The sequence below is a fragment of the Macaca nemestrina genome, chromosome 12, assembly GCF_043159975.1.
Source record: "Macaca nemestrina isolate mMacNem1 chromosome 12, mMacNem.hap1, whole genome shotgun sequence".
Classification (NCBI taxonomy): Eukaryota; Metazoa; Chordata; class Mammalia; order Primates; family Cercopithecidae; genus Macaca; species Macaca nemestrina.
The window spans coordinates 4526084-4548556 of record NC_092136.1 but is presented as its reverse complement, the minus strand read 5'-3'; the positions used below and the strand labels follow the sequence as shown (position 1 = coordinate 4548556).

At 53.7% G+C, this 22473-nt stretch overlaps 1 protein-coding gene across 10 annotated transcripts in view; it reads left to right on the top strand.

Moving 5' to 3' along the window:
* The window catches only part of LOC105469731 (anoctamin 1), a 218809-nt gene that overhangs the window by 151788 nt on the left and 44548 nt on the right, over nucleotides 1-22473 (top strand). For all 10 annotated transcript variants that reach the window (XM_071074119.1, XM_011721186.3, XM_071074118.1 and 7 more), the window contains 3 exons: nucleotides 810-874; nucleotides 2195-2329; nucleotides 8724-8884. In XM_071074119.1, coding sequence (XP_070930220.1) covers nucleotides 810-874; nucleotides 2195-2329; nucleotides 8724-8884 — 361 coding nt within the window. The remainder of the gene's footprint in view (nucleotides 1-809; nucleotides 875-2194; nucleotides 2330-8723; nucleotides 8885-22473) is intronic.

The following is a 22473-nucleotide window of genomic DNA, read 5'->3' as shown; positions in this document are numbered from 1 at the left end:
TGGGAGGCAGCTTGACCCCAGAATGGGCTCTGAACTGAGGAGGAGGGCAGCTGCCCCGCCTCTGGCTGCTGGTGGGCAGCTACTCTGTCCCGGGACAGCCTCTGGGCCCCTCGCAGCACCTGCATCCTGCGTTCCCTGAGTGTGGCCCTGTTGCTGGGCTTTGAGTTGAGGTCTGTAAAGCGTTAACCACCCACACGCGTGGGTTTATTTTATTTTATTTTTTTACCAGCAGTCCTAACCCGGCGTCTTCCTCAGGACATCCTCTGCATGTTCACACAAGGCTTCCAATCCACCAAACTCATTACCGTCCCTGCCCAAAGCCTGGGGGGGTAACAGGGTGTGTGTGTCAATTTCATTTATTTCACAAAGCACTGTTAATCAGACAGCCCATCTCAGGAGATAAACCTCGAGTATCTTTGCATCCCGTGAGAGTTTTTAAAATTTCGCCACTGGTATTTCTCTGCTCAAAACCCTGGTGGTTTTGTGCCCTTTATAAAGAATGGTTTGGTGTCTGACGGGGACGACCAAAAACCCTAAAGGTGAGAAGCCGTACAGCGTCCGGCCCATTTAGGTCAATTCCAGGTCAAATCACGAAGAGTTCACATTCCATAACCTGCCAGAAGCTTCTTTTCCATCCCCATGTTCACCTACAAAGGGAGGCCCGCTCTTGCTCGCACACAGCCCAGTCTCAGGAAGTGTTTGTGGGATGAATGAATCATGTCACGGAGGCTCAGTCCTCACTGCTGCGTTCCAAGGAGCAACCTCAGAGTGCCACATGGTCACCAACCCCACTGCTTCCTCCCCCTCAGCTCCTGTACGAAGAGTGGGCGTGTTACGGGGTCTTCTATAAGTACCAGCCCATCGACCTGGTCAGGTAAGAACGTGCTGCAGCCTGCGGGAATCAAGTGCCTAGTCCGATGGCAGTTGGATAACGTCCGCCAACGTCCCTGTGGGTTTCTACCACTCTGAATATTCAGTACCTGGGAACGTGTTTGAACTCGAAGAGCTTGTGTAGGAGGACCCAAAATGTCCCTGCAGGGCTGAGAGCCTGGGCCAGCATTAGTTGAAGCAATTTATTCAAATTCCCTGGAGGTTGGGCCCTTTTTTGTCACATTTACCATCTCCTAAATTCACTGCCTGGCCTGGCCTCACTGGGCGGCTGGAGGGGTTTCCCGCTTTGAGATGTGGAGGGGAAGGAAAGAGCTGCCTCTGATGTGTAAGGATTTCTCCTCTCCCAAGAGGATCTCTGTCCCCACAGGGCAGGAAGGAGGGGCAGACCAGGTTAGGTAACCTGCCCACCAAAGCTCGGCTGGTAGAAATCCATTCAAGCCATCAAGGTGCCAACCACACTTAATATGAGGAGCAACTGGGTTTCTTGGAACCTCCTGGCCGAGGTGCTTTCCAGTCCTTACGCTGAACAGGGCTTGGAATGGAGCCCATAGCCCCAGGGGAAGTACACCCACACCCACCAGCGTGGGCCATCACACACAGAAATGCACCCACCTTCCCGGGGCACCACAGAGAAGGGGGGGCCAGGCGTGGTTGCTCACACCTGTAATCCTGGCACTTTGGGAGGCTGAGGCAAGTGGATTACTTGAGGTCAGGAGTTCGAGACCAGCCTGGCCAACATGGTGAAACCCTGTCTCTATTCAAAATACAAAAGTTAGCTGGCAGTGGTGGTGCATGCCTGTAATCCCAGCTACTAGGGAGGCTGAGACAGGAGAATAGCTTGAACCTGGGAGGCGGAGGTTGCAGTGAGCCGAGATCGCGCCACTGCACTCCAGCCTGGGTGACAGAGCAAGACTCCATCTCAAAAACAAATAAAAAATAAATGCAATGGGTGTGGTGGCGGGCACCTGTAATCCCAGCTACTCGGGAGGCTGAGGCAAGAGAATCTCTTGGACCCAAGAGGCAGAGGTTGCAGTGAGTCCAGATCGTGCCACTGCACTCCAGCCTGGGCAACAGGAGCAAAACTCCATCTCAAAAAAAAAAAAAGAGAAGAGGGGAGGGCTTCATAAAAGCAGAGAGCACCCCCAACCTGATGGGGTGGCCCAGGACCCCACTTTCTGCTTCTCAGATGAGAGAACCAGTACCCCCGGTTTGAGTTGCTCCTTGCTGGGGAGGGCCGGGGGCATGTTTCCCTGCTAGTATTGAATGACACTGGGCTTGACTCTGCTCTGCTCCCCTGGTGTAGGAAGTACTTTGGGGAGAAGATCGGCCTGTACTTCGCCTGGCTGGGCGTGTACACCCAGATGCTCATCCCTGCCTCCATCGTGGGAATCATTGTCTTCCTGTACGGATGTGCCACCGTGGACGAGAACATCCCCAGGTAGGCGGCAGCCCCCCCACCACCCCGCGGCACACACCAGGGAGCCCTCTCCTGCCATCCCAGCTGCACGATTCATTGGGACACTGGCCTGTCACTCCAATTCCTGTACACATGAAACCTCACGCCAAGCCACGAGCCGTCAGGAGGAAAGGACGTGGTTCAAAGCCGTCTAGGAGTCTGGGTGCCCTTCTCAGGCCCATCTGTGCTAGGCTATGTTTTATTGTTAAGAGAAAGGCATAAAACAAACATCTGACCATTTTCATTCTTTGAAGGTTGTTATGGTTTGCTCGTTCCTTTTCACTGTTGGTCATTATGTGACAAGAAAGTTCTGCCCGGGAGGTGAGACGTGGATGCCAGAGGCCTCGGTGCAGGCTGGCGCTCGTGGGAGGTGAAACTTGGATGCTAGTGGCCTCGGTGCAGGCCGGCACTTGCAGGAGGGGAGACAAGAATGCTAGAGGCCTTGGTGCAGGCTGGCACTCGCGGGAGGTGAGACATGAATGCCAGAGGCCTCAGTGCAGGCTGGTGCTCCCAGGAGGTGAGACATGAACACTAGTGGCCTCCGTGCAGGCTGGCGCTTCTGGGAGGTGAGACTTGGATGCTAGTGGCCTCGGTGCAGGCTGGCGCTTGCAGGAGGTGAGACATGAATGCCAGAGGCCTCAGTGCAGGCTGGCGCTTCTGGGAGGTGAGACTTGGATGCTAGTGGCCTCGGTGCAGGCTGGCGCTTGCAGGAGGTGAGACATGAATGCCAGAGGCCTCGGTGCAGGCTGGCACTTGTGGGCTGTACAGTAGGTTCCACCTGCCCAGCTTCCTAAGGCTACCTGCAGCCCCGGGAAATCCTGCAGGAACTGCTCCATCAGGGAGGATTGCATCCCACAGCACAGGCAGGCGTCTGAATGTAGATCCGATGTGCCTTCTGCTGTTCACCCAGGGTATGTCAGACGTCAGGGAGCTCAGAAAAGAAGGCCCAGACCTGAGACAGCTGAGCCTCACTTAGAGGCCCAGCTCCCCCCTGGTGACTCCAGAACAAGAGTCCAGTTTTGCCTGGTGCGGTGGCACATGCCTGTAATCCCAACACGTTGGGAGGCTAAGGTTGGAGGATCCCTTGAGCCCGGGAGGTCGAGGCCACAGTGAGCCATGGTCTCACCACTGCACTACAGCCTGGGGAAACAGAGTGAGGCCCTATAGCCAAAAAAAAAAAAAAACCAAAAAAAACAAGAGTCAAGTTTTGAGAAGCTCAGCCTCACTGCGCAGAGCCCCTCTGGTGCTTTTGTAGCTGTTTCTTAGATCTCCTGACACGAACCTAAGGATAATTCCAGGCTCCCAACCTCTGGTAGGGTCTCTACGTCGACAGGCGGCGCCTTCAGTGTGCAAATTGCTCCACCAAGAAATTGACTGTCAAGGGAAATTTGGGCTGGCCCTGCCCTGCAGGGGCTCAAAGTCTCAGAAAAGTCCAAAATGTTAGTCTGGTTATTTTTCAAACCACTCCTGCCAAGTATCTCTAAAGCAGAGCTATAGTTTGGAAAATGTATCAACTGAGCCTGTCTGTAAAGACGCCATCAGTCTTAGCTAGGAAAGAAACTGGCTCTTAGCAGCACAAAAAGACCATATCTGGTCAATTTGTGTTTAAATGATGTTTTGATACATGAATAACACCTAAAATATTCCACCCTGAGCTCTGAGGAATCTGGCTTCTCTCCCCTTCGGTGCTATTTGGTCCTAGGCAGGAGAAAGGGTGTCCCTTTGTGAATATGATACGAGGTCCTGGGCACTTGGGTTTGGTTGTGGTAAAGATCAAGGTAGCCCAGATTTGGTGGGGAGTGTAAGGCTGGCTTTAGGCTAAGAGCTCAAAGCCAGAGGGAAATGGTGAGTGCAAGGTGGGGATTCTCCCCATGACCTCCTGGAGGAAGCCTGGGGGACCTCCATCTTCCTTCCTTCCTGCCTTTGGAGGGTGGCCTCAGCAGGGAGGCTCTGCCAGCCCAGGGGTTGGCCATGCGAGCTCGGCCCTTCCACCACATGGTCAGAAATGCAAACAGCAGTTACTCAGGATTCAACCACTGTGGGCAGAGATGAGGCCAAAGCCAAGACCTCTAGGTGACCTGGAGCGAAGCGGGAGGTGCGTGCTTCCTGCAGCTTCCACCCCATCCCCACCAAGCTTGCAGGGAAGCCGGTGCTCAGCGTGGAGCCGCCTGCCGCCCTTGCACCTCCGGTCCTCTCTGAAGAAGAGAGCTTCCTGCTCTTTGTATTTTGGCTAAAGGCGGTGAAGTGAGAGGCGGAGGGGGATTTAAAACCATCAGAAAAAGGCTTCTAGTTGGGCTGATGGTGTTTGTGCTAGAAGCTGAGGGGGGCAGGGAGGAGAGCCCAGGAGAGCCGTAGGGCTCATGGGCAGGCCATTGGTATACACCTTGGCCTCCCTGTCCCCAATCCCACTGCCAGCGACTCCAGGCCACCCTCAGGCCACATGCTGGCGATGACAGGGGTGGCCTTCCACATGCCTGTTCTCTGGGAGAGGAGCTCATGTTGTGCCCAACTGGGGACGTCCTGCCCCCACCCCCCAACACTCTGCTTTCCTCTGCCCTCAAGAGGCCCTCAGAAGAGAGGAGGCTGAGGGAGGGGCACAAGATAAACCCCGAAAGGCCGGCTCCTGGCTTAGGTTTAGAACTCACTGCTGCTGCAAGGCACTTGGCTATTGCATGACGATGACAACAGCATTGATGACCACATGATGGCTGAGGCGTGCCAGGCACTGTTCCAAGGGCCACACTCGTACTGGTTGTTGGTTGTTTAATCCTCCTGACAACCTATTAACACAGCTTCTCTTCACTATCAGCTACCCCATTCTGCAGCCGGGAAAACTAAGGCACACGGACCACAAAATGCAAGAGCTGAGATACAAACCCAGAGCTAGCTAACCACAGAGTGCAGGTTCTCCTACCACCTGTGTGCGCCTGCCCACCCCACCCAACCCCTGCTGCCATGTGCGCGCGCGCGCACACACACACACACACACACTTCCTCCCTGCTCCAGGCCATGGCCATGGCTTCAATGAATCATTCTTAACGTACCCATCTTTTGTGCCTGGAACATGCAGTACCTACACCACTCTGTCACCCAGGCTGGAGTGCAGTGGTGCGATCTCAACTCACTGCAACCTCCGCCTCCCAGGTTCAAGTGATTCTCCTGCCTCAGCCTCCCGAGTAGCTGGGATTACAGGCGCCCACCACCACGCCCGGATACTTCTTGTATTTTTAGTAGAGACAGGGTTTCACCGTGTTGGCCAGGCTGATCTCAAACTCCTGACCTGGAGTGATCTGCCCGCCTGGGCCTCCCAGTGCTGGGATTACAGGTGTGAGCCACCGTGCCTGACCCTACACCACTTTTTAATAAATGTTTAGGGACTGTACCTGAAGGAAGAGAATTGAACCAGAATGCCCATGATGCTGGGCCCAGAGGAGGCCCCTCAGAGCCTTGCAGGTGACATTTATGAAGTACCAGCAGCTGTGGACCAGGCATGATTCTGTGCCTAAGTTCGGTGTATCCAGAAAGTCAAAAAACAAACGCCCTCTTCAGCGTCCTCCCAGATAACCCTCTGGCCCAGCCAGCCAGGGTGTGTGTTTAGAGCCCAGAACCTTGTCCAAGGCAGCAGAAAGGAGAAAGTTCAAAGCGGGCCAGAGAGGGAAGGACCTTATTCTGACCCCTCCTCATTTTCCAGAAAGAAAAACTGAATCTGAGGCTGAAGGACTTGGCCAGGGTCACAGAGGGTTTGAGTAGCCAACTGAGGGCCCAGTTCAGGCCACCCATCTTCCGCAGGGAGCCCCCCACGGCCCTTGAGCAGTAGAGGAGAGCCGTGCAGTGCTCGGGCTTTGAAGACAGAGACCAGAATTCCATTCTCACTCTGCCGTGTGGCCCTGAACAAGTTACTTCCCCTCTCTGGGCTGTGGGATTGCAACGGTCCCCAGTGCTGGTCCAGGCGAGGTGGAACATCTGTGCCGGCCAATAATGAGGCTCCTGCTCGCACCGCTGATAGGCTGGAAGTATTGGTATTTTCTAATATCAGTGGGAGTGAGTCAGTGCACAGCGATGGGTCTCGGGCATCACAAAGATCCTTTCTCCTGGCCGCAGTGGTTGAGATCTGGTCCCTGGCTTGCCTGTGCTTAGCAAAGCAGAACCTGCACTGAGCAGGACCATCGTCCCTGCCAGGGCCCCCTTGCTTCCCGAGTGAGCCTACAGGCTGGGCCTCTGCTGCGCCAGGCAGCTGGGGACCTATTCCTCCCGGCCCAGCCCCCGGTCTCCCAGAGAGGAGTCCTGGGGTCCCTGTTTCTCTACCTCATGTGTCCAGAGCACCCAGGCCACGTCCAAGGCAGCCGCCCCACCAGGCGGATGGAGATAGAGCAAGGACCCTCGTCATCTCACTGTTTTCCAGGACCTTATAACGTAAAGACCTGGCTAGCATTTGCTATGGCACAAGGCTTGCTGATTAGATGGGGGCAGGCTGGGGACTCTGCCTCTCCTAGAAGTGGCTGGAGGACAGGCTGCAGAGGCTTCCGCCTCAGGGTCACCCCAGGGATGAATGTTCCGGGGCCCATCTACCACAAAACAGGCCTGGGTGAGTCCACCTCCAGGGCCGGCAACAGAGGTTGCAGGGCCCCATACAAGAGGAAAATACAGGTCCCTGGTTCAAAATTCATTGTGTGTGTGTGTGTGTGTGTGTGTATGTGTATGTGTATGTGTGTATGCTGTGTGTATGTGTATGTGTATGTGTGTATGCTGTGTGTGTATGTGTGTATACTGTGTGTGTGCTGTGTGTGTGTGTGTGTATGTGTGTATGCTGTGTGTGTGTATGTGTATGTGTGTATGCTGTGTGTGTGTGTGTATATGGTGTATGTGTGTTTGTGTGTGTGTATGTGTATATGCTGTGTGTGTGTGTATGGTGTATGTGTGTTTGTGTGTGTGTATGTGTGTATGCTGTGTGTGTATGTGTATGTGTATGTGTGTATGCTGTGTGTGTGTGTGTATGTGTGTATGTGTGTATGTGTATGTGTATGTGTGTATGCTGTGTTTGTGTGTGTGTATGTGTGTATGCTGTGTGTGTGTATGCTGTGTGTGTGTATGCTGTGTGTGTGTGTGTATGTGTATGTGTGTATGCTGTGTGTGTGTGTGTGTGTATGGTGTATGTGTGTTTGTGTGTGTGTATGTGTGTATGCTGTGTGTGTGTGTGTATGTGTGTATGCTGTGTGTGTGTGTATGGTGTATGTGTGTTTGTGTGTGTGTATGTGTGTATGCTGTGTGTGTGTGTGTGTGTGTATGTGTATGTGTATGTGTGTATGCTGTGTGTGTGTATGTGTGTATGCTGTGTGTGTGTATGCTGTGTGTGTGTATGCTGTGTGTGTGTGTGTATGTGTATGTGTGTATGCTGTGTGTGTGTGTGTGTATGGTGTATGTGTGTTTGTGTGTGTGTATGTGTGTATGCTGTGTGTGTGTGTGTGTGTGTGTGTGTGTGTTGAGATGGAGTCTCGCTCTGTTACCCAGGCTGGAGTGCAGTGACATGATCTCGGCTCACTGCAACCTCTGCCTCCAGGGTTCAAGCGATTCTTCTGCCTCAGCCTCCCAAGTAGCTGGGATTACAGGCACGTGCCACCATGCCCGGCTAATTTTTGTATTTTTAGTAGAGACGGGGGTTTCACCATATTGGCCAGGCTGGTCTTGAACCCCTGACCTCAGGTGATCCGCCTGTCTTGGCTTTCCAAAGTACTGGGGTTACAGGCGTGAGCCACAGCATCAGGCCCATTGTGTGTTTTGTTTTGTTTTGTTTTGTTTTTGTTTTTTTGTTTTTTGAGACGGAGTCTCGCTCTGTCGCCCAGGCTGGAGTGCAGTGGCGCGATCTCGGCTCACTGCAAGCTCCGCCTCCTGGGTTCCCGCCATTCTCCTGCCTCAGCCTCCTGAGTAGCTGGGACTACAGGCGCCCGCCACCGCGCCCGGCTAATTTTTTGTATTTTTAGTAGAGACGGGGTTTCACCGTGGTCTCGATCTCCTGACCTTGTGATCCGCCCGCCTCGGCCTCCCAAAGTGCTGGGATTACAGGCGTGAGCCACCGCGCCCGGCCCATTGTGTGTTTTAAGACAGCGACAGGGGAGCATTAAACCAAGCATGAGGCCCTGCTGAGCTCAGGGCCGGTGCAACAGCATGGGTCACACGCCTGTGAAGCTGCCCTGGATGACAAGGAGGGACAGGGCATGGCTAAGTACCCGGTCTATGTCCACCACGGCAGGGACCTGGGGGACCCTCGCCAACCCCCAGCTCGAGCCCAGCGCTTTCTCCCCGGCCAGCTCGCCACCCAGGAGGCTCTTCATCCACGCAGCCTGGCAAGGCGATTCCAGGGCTGCCTCTTTCTTGCAGCATGGAGATGTGTGACCAGAGACAAAATATCACCATGTGCCCGCTTTGCGACAAGACCTGCAGCTACTGGAAGATGAGCTCAGCCTGCGCCACGGCCCGCGCCAGCCACCTCTTCGACAACCCCGCCACCGTCTTCTTCTCTGTCTTCATGGCCCTCTGGGGTAAGCAGAGCTCCAGCACACTGGGTTTTTGGGCGGTGGTGAGTCTGAGTGGCACCTACGCTGCTTCTGTCTGTCTTGGTGAAATCATCCTCAGGCAGGGGTTGTCAGGAAAAAACATAGGAGATGACCCCCGTTTTATGTTCAGGTTACTGGGGTCCGCACTGCATCGGGAGAGACACACAGGTTCTCCTGACCCTGCCCAGAGTCTCTTAGGAAAAGCCTAGCAGGGACGTTTTACTCTGAGAAATCCTGACACCAAGGTGTGTGGGCCTGGGAAGGGCAGCTGATTTAGTGCAGGGAGGCCCGAGGGTCCTGCCTCCATCCCTGCTGCTGCTGGTGAGCACCACACCCTGAAGGAAAGCTGACCTGGGCCAGGTCCCGGAGGCACCATCTCTCACTAGAGCCTGCAGCATCCCTGCAGGCTTCATGCACCCATTTACGGATAAGGAGGCAAAGGCCTAAAAGAGTTGGGAATTGCCAGGGGTCACTCAGCTCCTGATTGCCACTGGGCTGCACTGCCACCCAAATCTAAGGCACTGGGCTCCTCCAGCAAGATTCCCTAACCCCAGTGCCCTTACTTGATGAGTCCTCTGATGTCTCAGAACCTCATCTATGTGTCTATAAAATGGAGTGCGTCATCCCTGCGTGGAGGGGGCCGGGGCAGGATCCAAGGGGATCAGGCGTGGGAAAGCACCGTGCCCAGCACCTGGCGGCAGCTGGGTATTATACAACATTTGTATGAGGTGGTTGGCACATTGGCAAGGAGGACCAGGATTGGGAGCCTGAGAGGGCAGGAATCGGAACTCGTGTAGGTAAGGAGGGAGGACTCGGGGTCCCTAACCCCAGTCCTACCCGACACCCATCTTCAGCTTTTGGGGCTCGGGAGGTTGGGAAGTGGTGGCTGAATGCATTTCTACAGAGGTTTTGGGGGAGCAAGCAGGGCTGTTCTGTCCTCCGCAACCCCATGTCACAGCCTGTGCCAGCTGGGCTTCAAGATGCCCACAGTAGGCAGCCTTGTGCTGAGCCTGGCCCCATGCCGGGCAGTTAAGCCCCCATCCTTACCTGTGAGCTCCCACCTTGTAGGAGATGGGGCAGAGGCGGCACAGAAGGGAATTCAGGAGGGAATTCTGGAAGAGGTATGAGGCCCTTCAGCTGACTTGACATGGGTGTGGGGGAGGGAGCATTTGTGGCAGAGAGACCAGGTGTAGAACAGAGGGGTCTCTTGGTCCCACCTCACATCCCTGCTTGGGGCAGGCTCCCGGGGCCGGAATAGCGCCACCTCACCTGCAGCTCCACATGCTTGGCACTGCCCTGTGTGCTCCATGGGTAGGCAAGGGGCAAACGCAGACTGAAAAGGCAATTGTGAGGACGGAGGCCAGCCAGGTGCGGGGCTCTGTGCGGCCCTCACCCGCCAGCGTGCTGATCCTGGAGATCAGACCTAGGATTCAGTACTGTGCCCCATCACTAAGCAGGGCATTGGCTGGCATTGTCAAAGCCGTGCCAGCATCCTCCGTGGAGAGCACCGCGAAGTCAGGCCTGTGATTCCAGCTCAGCAGCCTCCTGACCAAGGGACAGCTGCTCGGGGGAGGCCGGAAACCTAGGGGAGGTTGGGAGGATGAAGGCGGAGCTGGGTCTCTGGTCTGCACAGAAGCACCCAGCAAGTTGGGCAGAGAGGGACTGAAGTGCCGGCACCCGGCTCCAAGTCCAGCGTGCTGCTCCCCTCTTCCTCTTTATGGCTCCTCCGTTCTCTCCAGCCCTGAGCCCCGTCCCTACACAGCTCGGCAGCCTCCTCCCCTGCTCCGGAGGCTGCATTCAGGGCTGGTGTTCCCTCCAACAGTGCATAAGAGAATTCCCCACGAGGCTGAGGAGGCTAAGGAAGCCGACGGGCTGTGGTTATCCTCACACTTGGTGCAGACGTCCTGCAGCTGGGACTCGGTTTGACTCAGCCTGTGTGATTTGGGGGTGGGTGTGCACAGCAGAGCCAAGGGATGTATCAGGAGAGGTGAGGGAGGGGAGGTCTGGCCCACCCTCTGCAGCTCCTGCTCCAGCCTGGGCAGCTGGGCTGGGTCCTCTTGCCTCTGCTCACCCATCACATTCCGGAGACCCAGGACAGAGGCAGCCAGCTCTGAGCATGGGTGCTGGCAAGAGTGGGAGTTGGAGCTTCTCCACTTAGATGCTGTGTGGACGGCCACCTCCCTCAAGCCCCTCCTCACCCTGGAATCTTATTGGGCAGCTCCGTGTCCTTAGCAGAGTTCCCTCCACAGAGTCCTTGGCCCCGAGGCACCTCCCTGCAGCCCCCACCCTCTGTGTGCCCAGCTGGAAGGGCCCGGCTCCCGTGAGGGCTTCCTCCACGTGGTGGCCAGCAGCTCTGTTTCCTCATTTCAGTCCCCTGGGCCTGTGCGGCCACTGAGACCGTACTTCGGGTGGCCCATAGCAAGACCCACAAATAAGTGTGCCCCTGTAGCACTGAGCCCCCAAGCCGCTAGGAGACTGTTCAGTGCCACCTTCTGTGGTCAGCCCTGCTGCCCCGTGTGCATTTCTACAGCCCCCCGGGGCTCAGACTCCCCCTCTGCCAGTCCCCACCTCACTGCTCTGAACCTCAGCTTCCTCGTCTGCAGAATGGGGCTGCATGAGGATTAGAGGCGGCGGACATGAACTCTCAGCCGAGGCTTCACACGTAGCTCACTCTAGATAGGTGGTCACTGCCGTCTTACAACGTTGGAGCATGTGAGAACCAAAGAAAACCTACATGAGAGTGTGCACGCACCTGGTGTGTAGGAGGTACTCTTCGGTCCGTGTGTACTGAGGGCGTGTGTCCCGCCTACATGAGGGTGTGCACGCCTGGTGTGTGGGAGGTACTCATGGGCCCGTGTGTACTGAGGGTGCGTGTCCCACCTACATGAGGGTGTGCATGCCTGGTGTGTAGGAGGTACTCTTCGGCCTATGTGTACTGAGGGTGCGTGTCCCACCTACATGAGAGTTTTGCACGCGCCTGGTGTATTACTCACCGGCCCATGTGTACTGAGGGCGTGTGTCCCGCCTACATGAGGGTGTGCACGCGCCTGGTGTATGGGAGGTACTCATCGGCCGGTGTGTACTGAGTGAAGTGTGTGTCCCACACTGTGCCGGGCCCCAGGGGAACCACAGGAAGCAAACCTGATGTATCTGCTGCTCTAAAAGCTGCAGCATCTGTTTCAAGAGAAGGCCCCATGGGAAGGGTGCAGGGCTGTGGCAGGAGTTCCAGGTGCAGGGAGCAGGTGGGAGGGGCGTCAGAGCTTCCGGAGAGGTCAGCAAGGACTCGCTGAGAAGAGCTTAGTGCGCTTGCTCGGAGGAATCTGAACCCAGTGCCGTTGGCTGCTGTGTCAAAGACGCTTTCCTGTCTTATGCTTGAGTCGGAGACCGCAAGTCTAACAGGGAACTCGTGCAGTGATTAAGAGAGGGGTGCCATAGTGAGGGCCTAACTCCAGGAAGGGTACCCATGGGAAGGTGCGAGAGAAGCGATTGGGAGCCTCATGGCACCCTCCCTGCCTGGCCCTGGGGGCCCCTGATTTCATCCATCTATTTCCTCTTTCCCTGCTGAAATCCCTGGGAGAAATCCAGCCCCTAGACTCCCTATAGTCACTTCTCCAAAGAAAGGGCCTCTGATGGAAAAGAGAGACTTTCGATTATTCCAAAGGACTCCACACTTTGTTTCAGCTCTCCTGCTATTCCCATGAGTTAAGGAGACGCTGGCGGGCTTGACCAAGACAACTCCCACACTTGACCATGAATAATAGGATTTTAAGGGCCCTGGAGAGAGCAGCCACCGTGTCCTTCCACCCCACGCTCTGCCCATCCCTAGCATCCCCTTAGGATCTGGGAGGGTGCAGCCATCTGAGAGCCCCTGGCTGGTGTTCTTCTCTATAGCGGACTCCAAAGGCACCCACTTTTGTGGGACTCTCCACACATCCAGTAATTCCTGGGTGCATGGAACTGGGCCTCCCTCCTCCGCAGACAAAGAAGGATGTGGTGTTTCATTTTCTCCTTCTCCAGTTACGGACACGCCCAGTAAGAGTGGGTTCCCAGGGGAAGGCAGCAGAGAGGCTGAAGGAGCCCAGATGAAGAAAGAAGCCTATTTCTCCATTTATTAAATAGGGAATCCTTTCCCCATTTCTTGTTTTTCTCAGGTTTGTCAAAGATCAGATGGCTGTAGATGTGTGGTATTATTTCTGAAGGCTCTGTTCTGTTCCATTGGTCTATATCTCTGTTTTGGTACCAGTACCATGCTGTTTTGGTTACTGTAGCCTTGTAGTATAGTTTGAAGTCAGATAGCGTGATGCCTCCAGGTTTGTTCTTTTGACTTAGGATTGTCTTGGCAATGCGGGGTCTTTTTTGGTTCCATATGAACTTTAAAGCTGGTGCTGGAGAGGATGTGGAGAAGAGGATGTGGAGAAACAGGAACACTTTTACACTGTTGATGGGATTGTAAACTGGTTCAACCATTGTGGAAAACAGTATGGTGATTCCTCAAGGATCTAGAACTAGAAATACCATTTGACCCAGCCATCCCATTACTGGGTATATACCCAAAGGATTATAAATCATGTTGCTATAAAGACACATGCACACGTATGTTTATTGAGGCACTATTCACAATAGCAAAGACTTGGAATCAACCCAAATGTCCATCAGTGACAGACTGGATTAAGAAAATGTGGCACATATACACCATGGAATACTATGCAGCCATAAAAAAAGATGAGTTCGTGTCCTTTGTAGGGACATGGATGCAGCTGGAAACCATCATTCTCAGCAAACTATTGCAAGGACAGAAAACCAAATACCGCATGTTCTCACTCATAGGTGGGAATTGAACAATGAGATCACTTGGACTCGGGAAGGGGAGCATCACACACAGGGGCCTATTATGGGGAGGGGGGAGGGGGGAGGGATGCCATTGGGAGTTATCCTGATGTAAATGACGAGTTGATGGGTGCTGACGAGTTGATGGGTGCAGCACACCAACATGGCACATGCATACGTATATAACAAACCTGCACGTTGTGCACATGTACCCTAGAACTTAAAGTATAATAAAAAAGAAAGAAGCCATCGTGGGCTGTAATTATCCCGTTTTGAGCTTAGCACACTGGGCGATAAGAGATCTCTGTGATGAGCGCCTGTTGCGGTTCTTGTTTTGGGAGCCCAAAGCACTACGTGGCATTCTGGTCACTGCAAATTCCTTCTTCTGCGTGCCAGGGCATCACCCACTCACGCCTTCCAGGTCAGCTGTGGGAGTGCCTACTGGGCAGGCGTGGGTGCTGCACCCACAGAACAAGCCCCTCCCCCCAGGCCTCCCTCCTTCTTGGTGTTCCTTCCGCACGGTCGTCCTTTGAGAGGATGTGGGCTGCGCAGATTGCTCAGCACCCTGGTTGTTTGCGGAGAAACCCACAAGGGTCTGGTCCCTTATGTATTGGGCTGGCTAGCAGCCCTGTGGCCCCCGGGCCTGTGGACCCTCCGAGAATAGAGCGTCCAGGGCTGGCTGACCCTGCTGGAGGCTCTAGGCCTGGGCCTGCTTCCCAGGTGGCAGCAGCTCTGGGCTTGTCGGTCCCCCGTGGTTCTCAAACTGGGTCCCATAGGCCTCTGCAGGGTCCCGCACCAATCAAGAGGTTTAAGTGCAAGGGAAGGAAGCCTGGGTACAGCATGGAAGTTGGCATCTTGTCTTAGGGGCCCGTGACCCTGAGAGTGAGTGTCGTAGGACCCTGTAGCCCCAGCGCCTCCCTCACCTCACCCTGGCCTCAGTCCTGAGTTAAATGAACATAGTCCTTTGGCCGATTTCACACTTGGGGCTTCTGCCTGGAGTTTGTTAGGGGAAGACGAGAGTTCCTCTGCTGCGGTTCGAAGGCTCAGCCAGGGCCTGCCATCCCCTGTGAGCAAGTGAGGGCCCAGGGAGAGCCAGGAGAGGCCCTTCCTGGTGAGGTCAGGTGCCTGCACTTGCCTGGAAGCCGCCCTCGGACTTGCTCATCTCCACCACACCAAGGTGTGGGCAGAGCAGTGTGAGGGGCAGGTCTTGAGTTCCTGGGACTCCAGTCACAGGTGGGGACAGACACGCATAGAAATCAGCACAGCCTCGAGATAAATGCAGTCGTTTCTCTTCGTGGACAAAGGCGTCCGATTTTCCAGGGGAGGCCGAGAATGGGAGCCGTGGGTCGGTAGCTCAGTGCAGGGAGTGAGTTCCAGCCATGAACAGTGAGACACGCTGAGCTGGGCTGGCCAGCGAAGGGGTGAGCGCCCCGTGCTGGGAAGCATTCAAGCTGAGTTTGGAGGACTTCTTGCTGGGGCTACTGCAGAGCATTGGGAGGTGATGTCTATATGTGATCCAATGCCACGTGGCTTGTGGGAAGATTCCTAGGCCTATAGCCCAGCTCTGGTTTTTAATTTGGGGATCAAACTGTATTGTAAATTTAGAATTATAAATGTAGGATCAGCAGCAGTCTGTCACCGCTGAAGCACACGTGCCAGAGCTGTTTATCATACTGTATCCAAACAGCGGAGAACCTGTCCCCATTTCACAGAGGAGGAAACTGAGGCTCCATTGGCACAGCCAGGAACCAAAGCCACATCTCTCTGAGCCTGTCCTCGCTCCCCTGCCTGCCCCTGCCTGCCTCCCTGGACCCTATGTCTATCAGGAACTATCTCCCCAGCACCTCCCCACCCACCCCCACTGTCACTGCTGTCTGCTGCTCCTTCCCTCCCTCGCCTTCCTAGAGACCTCAGCACTGGTCAGATCCCTCCCTGTCTCCCTCTCTCTGATTGTGACCCAGGAGGCTGTGACTCCCCAGCCTCCTAATACCCCAGCTCCAGGCTGGGAAGATCCACCCAGCAGGGCCCAGCCTGCCCTGGCCGCCCACTTGACGGTTTGGCTTCACTGGATTACTGAGGCTGGCCTGGCTGTGTAGTAGGATGGTTAGATACAGTCAAGGGGTTCACAGTGCCAGCTCTGGGGCCCGGCTCAGGTTCAAATCTCAGCTCTGTCACCTGCCAGCCCTGTGACCTCAGAACTTTCTTCTACTCTCTGGGTCCCAGGTTCACATCTGTAGAATGGAGACACGGTCCGGCCCCACAGGGTTGCTGGGAACATGAAAGGAGTCACTGCATGCAAAGCTCTTAGGGCCACGCCTGGCTTGTGCCTGGTGCCGGTTGATACGTTGCGCTGGCTGTTAAAAGTGAGCTGTTGCTTTTGGAAAATTTGAAAACATAGCCTTGGGCCCTAGGAGACTGAGCTGAAACCTAACCTCTCACCTTGTGCTTGGTGGCCTCCAGCTGGCCAGGCGCGGTGGCTCATGCCTGTAATCCCAGCACTTAAGGAGGCCAAGGCGGGTGGATCACCTGAGGTCAGAAGTTTAAGACCAGTGTGGCCAACATGGTGAAACCCCATCTCTACTAAAAATACAAAATTAGCGGGACATGGCAGCCTGCAACTGTAGTCCCAGCTACTTGGGAGTCTGAGGCAGGAGAATCACTTGAACCCGGGAGGCAGAGGTTGCAGTGAGCCGAGATTGTGCCACTGCACTCCAGCCTGGGCAACAAGAGTGAAACTCCATCCAAAAAAAAAAAAATGGCCAGACACAGTAGCTCACGCCTGTAATCTCAGGAGACTGAGGCAGGAGAGTCACTTGAACCCAGGAGGAGGCGGAGGTTGCAGTAAGCCAAGATCACGCCATTGCACTCCAGCCTGGGCAAAAAGAGTGAAACCCCATCTCAAAAAAAAAAAGAAAGAAAGAAAAAGAAAAGAATCACAGCTGAAGGTGGGTGAGCCTTATTTTGTGCCAGGCACTGCCATAAGCATCTTCTGCGTCCTGACTCACTAACTCCCCCGAAGGAGGTAAATAGCTCTATTACCCCATTTGGCGGATGAATAAACTAGGGCGACTTTCCCAAGCTTACACCAGCTCTTAAGCAGGGCTTGAACCCCCGAATTCTGATTTCTGAGTCCCAAATACTTTTCATAGCTTTTTTTTAGTTACAGTTTTTTGTTTGTTTGTTTCCTTTCCAACTTTTATTTTAGGCTCGGAGGTTACATGCGCAGATCTGTTACATGGGTAAATTGCGTGCCATTGGTTCGGTGCACAGGTTATTTTGTCACCCAGATAATCAGCACAGAACCCTGCAGATAGTTTTTCCATCTTCACCTTCCTCCCAACCTCCACCCTCAAGTAGGCCCCGGTGTCTCCTGTCACCTGCTTGGTGTCCCTGTGTACTCAACATTTAGCTCCTACTTAAAGGTGAGAACACATGGCATTTGGTTTTCTGTTCCTGCATTAGTTTAGTCCGCTTAGGACAATGGTCTCTAGCTCCATCCTTGTTGCTGCAAAGGCCTTCCTTTTATGACTGTATAGTGTTCCATGATGTATACAGACCACATATCCTTTTTTAGTTTTTTTTTGAGACAGAGTGCCTGTTGCCCAGGCTGGAGTACGGTGGCATGATCTTGGCTCACTGCAAACTCTGCCTCCCATGTTCAAGTGATTCTCCTGCCTCAGCCTCCCAAGAAGCTGACATTACAGGCACCCACCACCACGTCCAGCTATTTTTTCTATTTTTAGTAGAGACAGTGTTTCGCTCTTGTTGTCCAGGCTGGAGCGCAGTGGCACAATCTCAGCTCACTGCAACCTTTGCCTCCCATGTTCAATCAATTCTTCTGCTTCGGCATCCCTAATAGCTGGGCTTACAGCCGCCCACCGCCACACCCAGCTAATTTTTGTATTTTTAGAAGAGACGGGATTTCACCATGTTGGCCAGGCTGGTCTCAAACTCCTAACCTCAGGTGATCTGCCCGCCTCAGCCTCCCAAAGTGCTGGGATTACAGGTGTGAGCCACCATGCCCAGCCTGGACCAAATATTCTCTACCCAGTTAACCATTGATGGGCATCTTCGTCGACTCCATGTCTTTGCTCTCATAAATAATGCTACAAGAAACATATGCATACATGTGTCTTTATGGTAGAACAATTGATATTTCTTTGGGCATATATCCAGTAATGGCATTGCTGAGTTAAATGGTACTTCTGTTTTAAGTTATTTGAGAAATCTCCGTCTTGAGCCCCAAATATCTGACTCTAGGCCCTACTCCACGGGCATTACTAACTGGCTCCGGCTGGCGTGTGTGCTGAACGTGTGCCTGGCTTATTCCTCACTGGATTACCTCCAAGTTTTTCTCTCGCCTAGAGGAGTTTCCCCGTCTGTCTCCACAAAAATACACCTCCTTCACTTTGGGAGCTGCGCTGAGGACTGCCTCTGTGCCAGTCCAGGCTAAGGGCGCTGCACCGGCTCTCTCTGTAACTCCACAACAGTCCCAGACCGAGGCTCTGTTCTTTTCTCTGTTGAAGATGCTAAAGTGTTACCAGAAAGGGGTCTTGATCCACACCCCAGGAGAGGGTCTTTGGATCTCACACAAGAAAGAATTCAGGGTGAGTTCACAGTCTAAAGCAAAAGCAAGTTTATTAAGAAAGTAAAGGAGTGGTCCAATATGGTGGCTCACACTTGTAATCCCAGCACTTTGGGAGGCTGAGGCGGGTGGATCACCTGAGGTCAGGAATTCCAGACCAGCCTGGCCAACATATTGAAACCCCCTCTCTACTAAAAATATGAAAAATTAGCTGGGCATGGTGGTGGGTGCCTATAATCCCAACTACTTGGGAGGCTGAGGCAGAAGAATCGCTTGAACCCAGGAGGCGGAGGTTGCAGTGAGCCGAGATCGTGCCATTGCACTCCAGCCTAGGTGACAACAGCAAGACTCTGTCTAAAGAAGAAGGAGAAGGAGGAGAAGGAGGAGAAGGAGGAGGAGGAGGAGAAGAAGAAGAAAAAGAAGGAGAAGGAGAAGGAGAAGGAGGAGAAGGAGAAGAAGAAAGAAGGTAAAGGAGTGAAAGAATGGCTACAGAATAGAGCATTCCGAAAGTAAGAGGAGGAACGTGCCCACCCTAGGTACAGTGCTTGTTTATATAAAGGATAACAAAGAAAATCATGGGGAGATGTACTCTGTCACAAGGGTTTATGATAAAAGATTAATTGTCTTAATTACTATATTTTGTGAGAATCAATATTATTGTCTCTAAAGTAAAATTAGGAATGCTTTTATTCTCAACATATCGGGATATCAGGACATTCCTGAGTCTGGTCTGTTTAGCAAACATTATCAATCTGTTCCCTTAACGTAAACATCTAGGGGCTGGGAATGCCTCACTTTCTGGGAATGCAGCCCGGCAAGCCCCAGCCTCATTTTTCCTAGTCCTCACTCAAGATGGAGTTGCAGCAAGTCCCAGTCTCATTTTTCCTAGTCCTCACTCAAGATGGAGTTGCAGCAAGTCCCAGCCTCATTTTTCCTAGTCCTCACTCAAGATGGAGTTGCAGCAAGTCCCAGCCTCATTTTTCCTAGTCCTCACTCAAGATGGAGTTGCAGCAAGCCCCAGCCTCATTTTTCCTAGTCCTCACTCAAGATGGAGTTGCTCTGGTTGGAATGCCTCTGATAGAAGCACAGAGAGGGTAAGAGATTTGCCTGAGATCACACAGCTAACAGGTCCCTAACAGACATCTCAGATGCGCACCCTGGCCCATCTGCCTCCAAGGTTTCAGCACGTGCCCTGGTCCCACCTCTCCGTCCAAACGTTTCCCAGGCCCTCATCATGGGCCCTCTTGGGGTAGCAGAAATGCACCGTGAGCCAGTAGCGGGGGGCATGTAGGCGTAGTACTGCTGAGCGCGCCGGCCCCCACGGGCTGTGGTTGTTCATTCGGTGGCCCTGTTTCATGAAGCCAGCTGGCCTGTTGTACAGTTCTTCACCCTGCAACTAGCACCTTGTGTCCCAAGAGCTGCGGGCCAGCCCCTTCCTAGTAGATGGCTGCACTCCCCTGACACTGGGAGAGGGGGACTCTGTGCCTGCTGACCCCACAGGAGGCTTCACTGCTTGTCTCACCCCTCCCTAGCTCCACTTCAGCCCTAGGAGATAACAAATGGGCCCCGACTGTCAAATAGAGTCAAGCACAAGTTCCGTCTGCACACTCCCATTTTGAGCGGGGGTGGGGGGAATTCACAAAAAAGCCAGGCCACTCCCACGAAGCACTTGCTTTAGAGAAAAGAAGCTTATTCTAAATCCACAGGAAAGAACCCACTGCAGCTGAGAGGTGTGAGCGGAGAGGGGAGGGACAAAGCCCCCATCCCAGGCCCTTTTCACACTGGCTGTCAAGGGCAATTACCAGGGATGGCTCCTTGTGTGTTTTTTAATCCCTTATTCAATTATTTGTTCTTTACCCTCTAAGGGATTATTTTCCCTCTGGTGTTTCTTCTCCCCTTGTGTCCTTTCTTTTCCTGCCTCCAGCTGTTCACATTTCTGCTCCTACAATGGCAAAGAGACGTAAACCTGTGACTGCCTGGCAGCCGGGAGCCTGGTCATGGCCACCCGCCTGCCGGGGTGTGGGGCTCTGTATTCATGGTGGATGAATCACCTCCAGCCTGCTGTTTTAATCTTTGCTTCCACTGCACTGTGGGGTCCAGCTTTCCTGGAGCTGACATGTCGGTCCCAGAGCCTTCAGCTTGCTGCTGTCTGGGATTTCTGACATTTGAAAGCCTCAAATAAGGTGTCTCATTAAGTAACGTTGAGCCCTATTTAGCTATTCACTTGGATCCATTTTCTGAAATTATAGCATAATAATGGGGTTTTAACTGCTTGTCAGTTCCACGAAGAACAAAGGAGTTTATCTGATTTGAGCCTGGCTGCAAAAAGCCCGAGAAAGATGGTCCCAACTTTAATGAAATGTCAGAGGTGGAACTGTAATCCTTTCCAGGGCCTGGGCCTGAGATTTCACATGGAGTTGACAAGTCACCCAGCTGAGTCACTCCCAGCTAGGTGGGGACGAAGGGGATGCACTGTGATCATCTGTCTGTGGGAACTAAACTTGTTCCAGGGATAAATAGGTAGGGTGCCTGGTGACTCAGATCGAAAGGGAAGGCTGGAGGCCTTTGTGCCCCGCCCATCTCTGCACTCACGTGCAGGACCAGTGCTCTGCCCCTGCCCCGCCACTCTCCAGGAGACCCCTCTCTGACCACCAGTTCGTGGAAATGGAGTCTGCGCTAAGCAACATTGCACTTTTCGGGAACTGGAGGTTAGCGAAGGGTGGTTTCTATTCCCAGGGGGTGGGTGTCTTAGTCAACTCCAGCTGCCATAACCAAATACCACAGACAGGTGCCTGCAAAAACCGGCTCATATTTCCCACAGTTCTGAGTATGGAGAAGTCCAAGATCAAAGTGCCAGCTGATTCGGCCCATGCCTTGGCTTTCAGACAGCCACCTTCTCCCTGTGTTCTCAGGTGGCAAAGGCAGAGACAGGAAGCCTGTTCTCTGCTGTCTCTTCTTCCAAGGGCAGGAATCCCATCATAAGGGTCCCACCCTCATGACCTCAGCCAAACCCAGTCAGCCCCCAAAGGCCCCATCTTCAAATACCATCACCTGGTGGGTTAGGGCTTCCATGTGAATTTAGAGGGATGCAAGTCAGGCCAGAGCAGGGGGTCACATTTCAAGGAGGGGACTGGATAGGGACCCCACATGCACAGTTTGGCAGGATGCATCCCTGCTCCGTGGTCATGTGTGACCGTGCCCTGCCTGCCTCCCAGAGCTGGTGGGCTCGGGGGTGGAGGGCAGAGGCCTGGAAGACATGACCCCTGCCCGTGAGGAGCATGGATCTCACTGGGGAGATGGGGCTGTCCACCGGGCGGCTGCAGAGCAGGTTGCAGCTCGCTCAGGGGAACCAAGAGAGCATCAGATGAAGCGCCTGAGATGTGCCCTGGTTTGGGCAACAGCATCTCAGGGGAGAGAGAGCTCAGGAAGGGTGTCCGCCAGCCGGTCCAGGAGGGGCCATGGGATTAGGGAAATTGGAGTGAGGCCTGCGTAGTAGAGACATTGGGATAGGTCGAGGCGGGGTGGGATGCAGCCTGGGAGGAGAGGCAGCTAACCTAATGGATGGAGGGACGGTTGGAGAAGGATGGCAGAAAGACGGAGGGGTCGGTACTTCCAGATGCCTGCTGGCTTGAGCGCAGCCTATGGAGTTTGTTCAGAATGCAGATTCCGGGGACCCTGGGTGACTCTGAGGTCAGACAACTGCATTTTAACAAGCTCCCTGGGGAATTCAGGAACACTCCAGATTCCCAGACCCACACTGAGAAATCCTGGAGGAAATGAACAGATTTCCCCCTGCCATAGGTAACCACACATGTGTGTGTCCCTCCAGCCCATTCTCCTGTGGTTCCTCCAAGATGTGGCAGGCGCACATTAACACATAAGGAGAATCTACGCCCATCATTCTATCATTCACTTTTTGTAAACTGCATTGAAATTCATACAACATAAAATTAACCATTTTAGGTGCACAGTTCAGTGGCATTTAGCATGTGTTATGCATCCACACCTCTATCTAATTCCAGAACATTTTGATGACCTCAAAGGGAAACCCTGTCCCCATGAAGTAATCGGTCCCCCTTTCCCCCAACCCCAGCCCCTGGCAACTACCAATCTGCTTTCTGTCTCTGTGGATTTACCTATAAATATTCTGACTATTTTATAC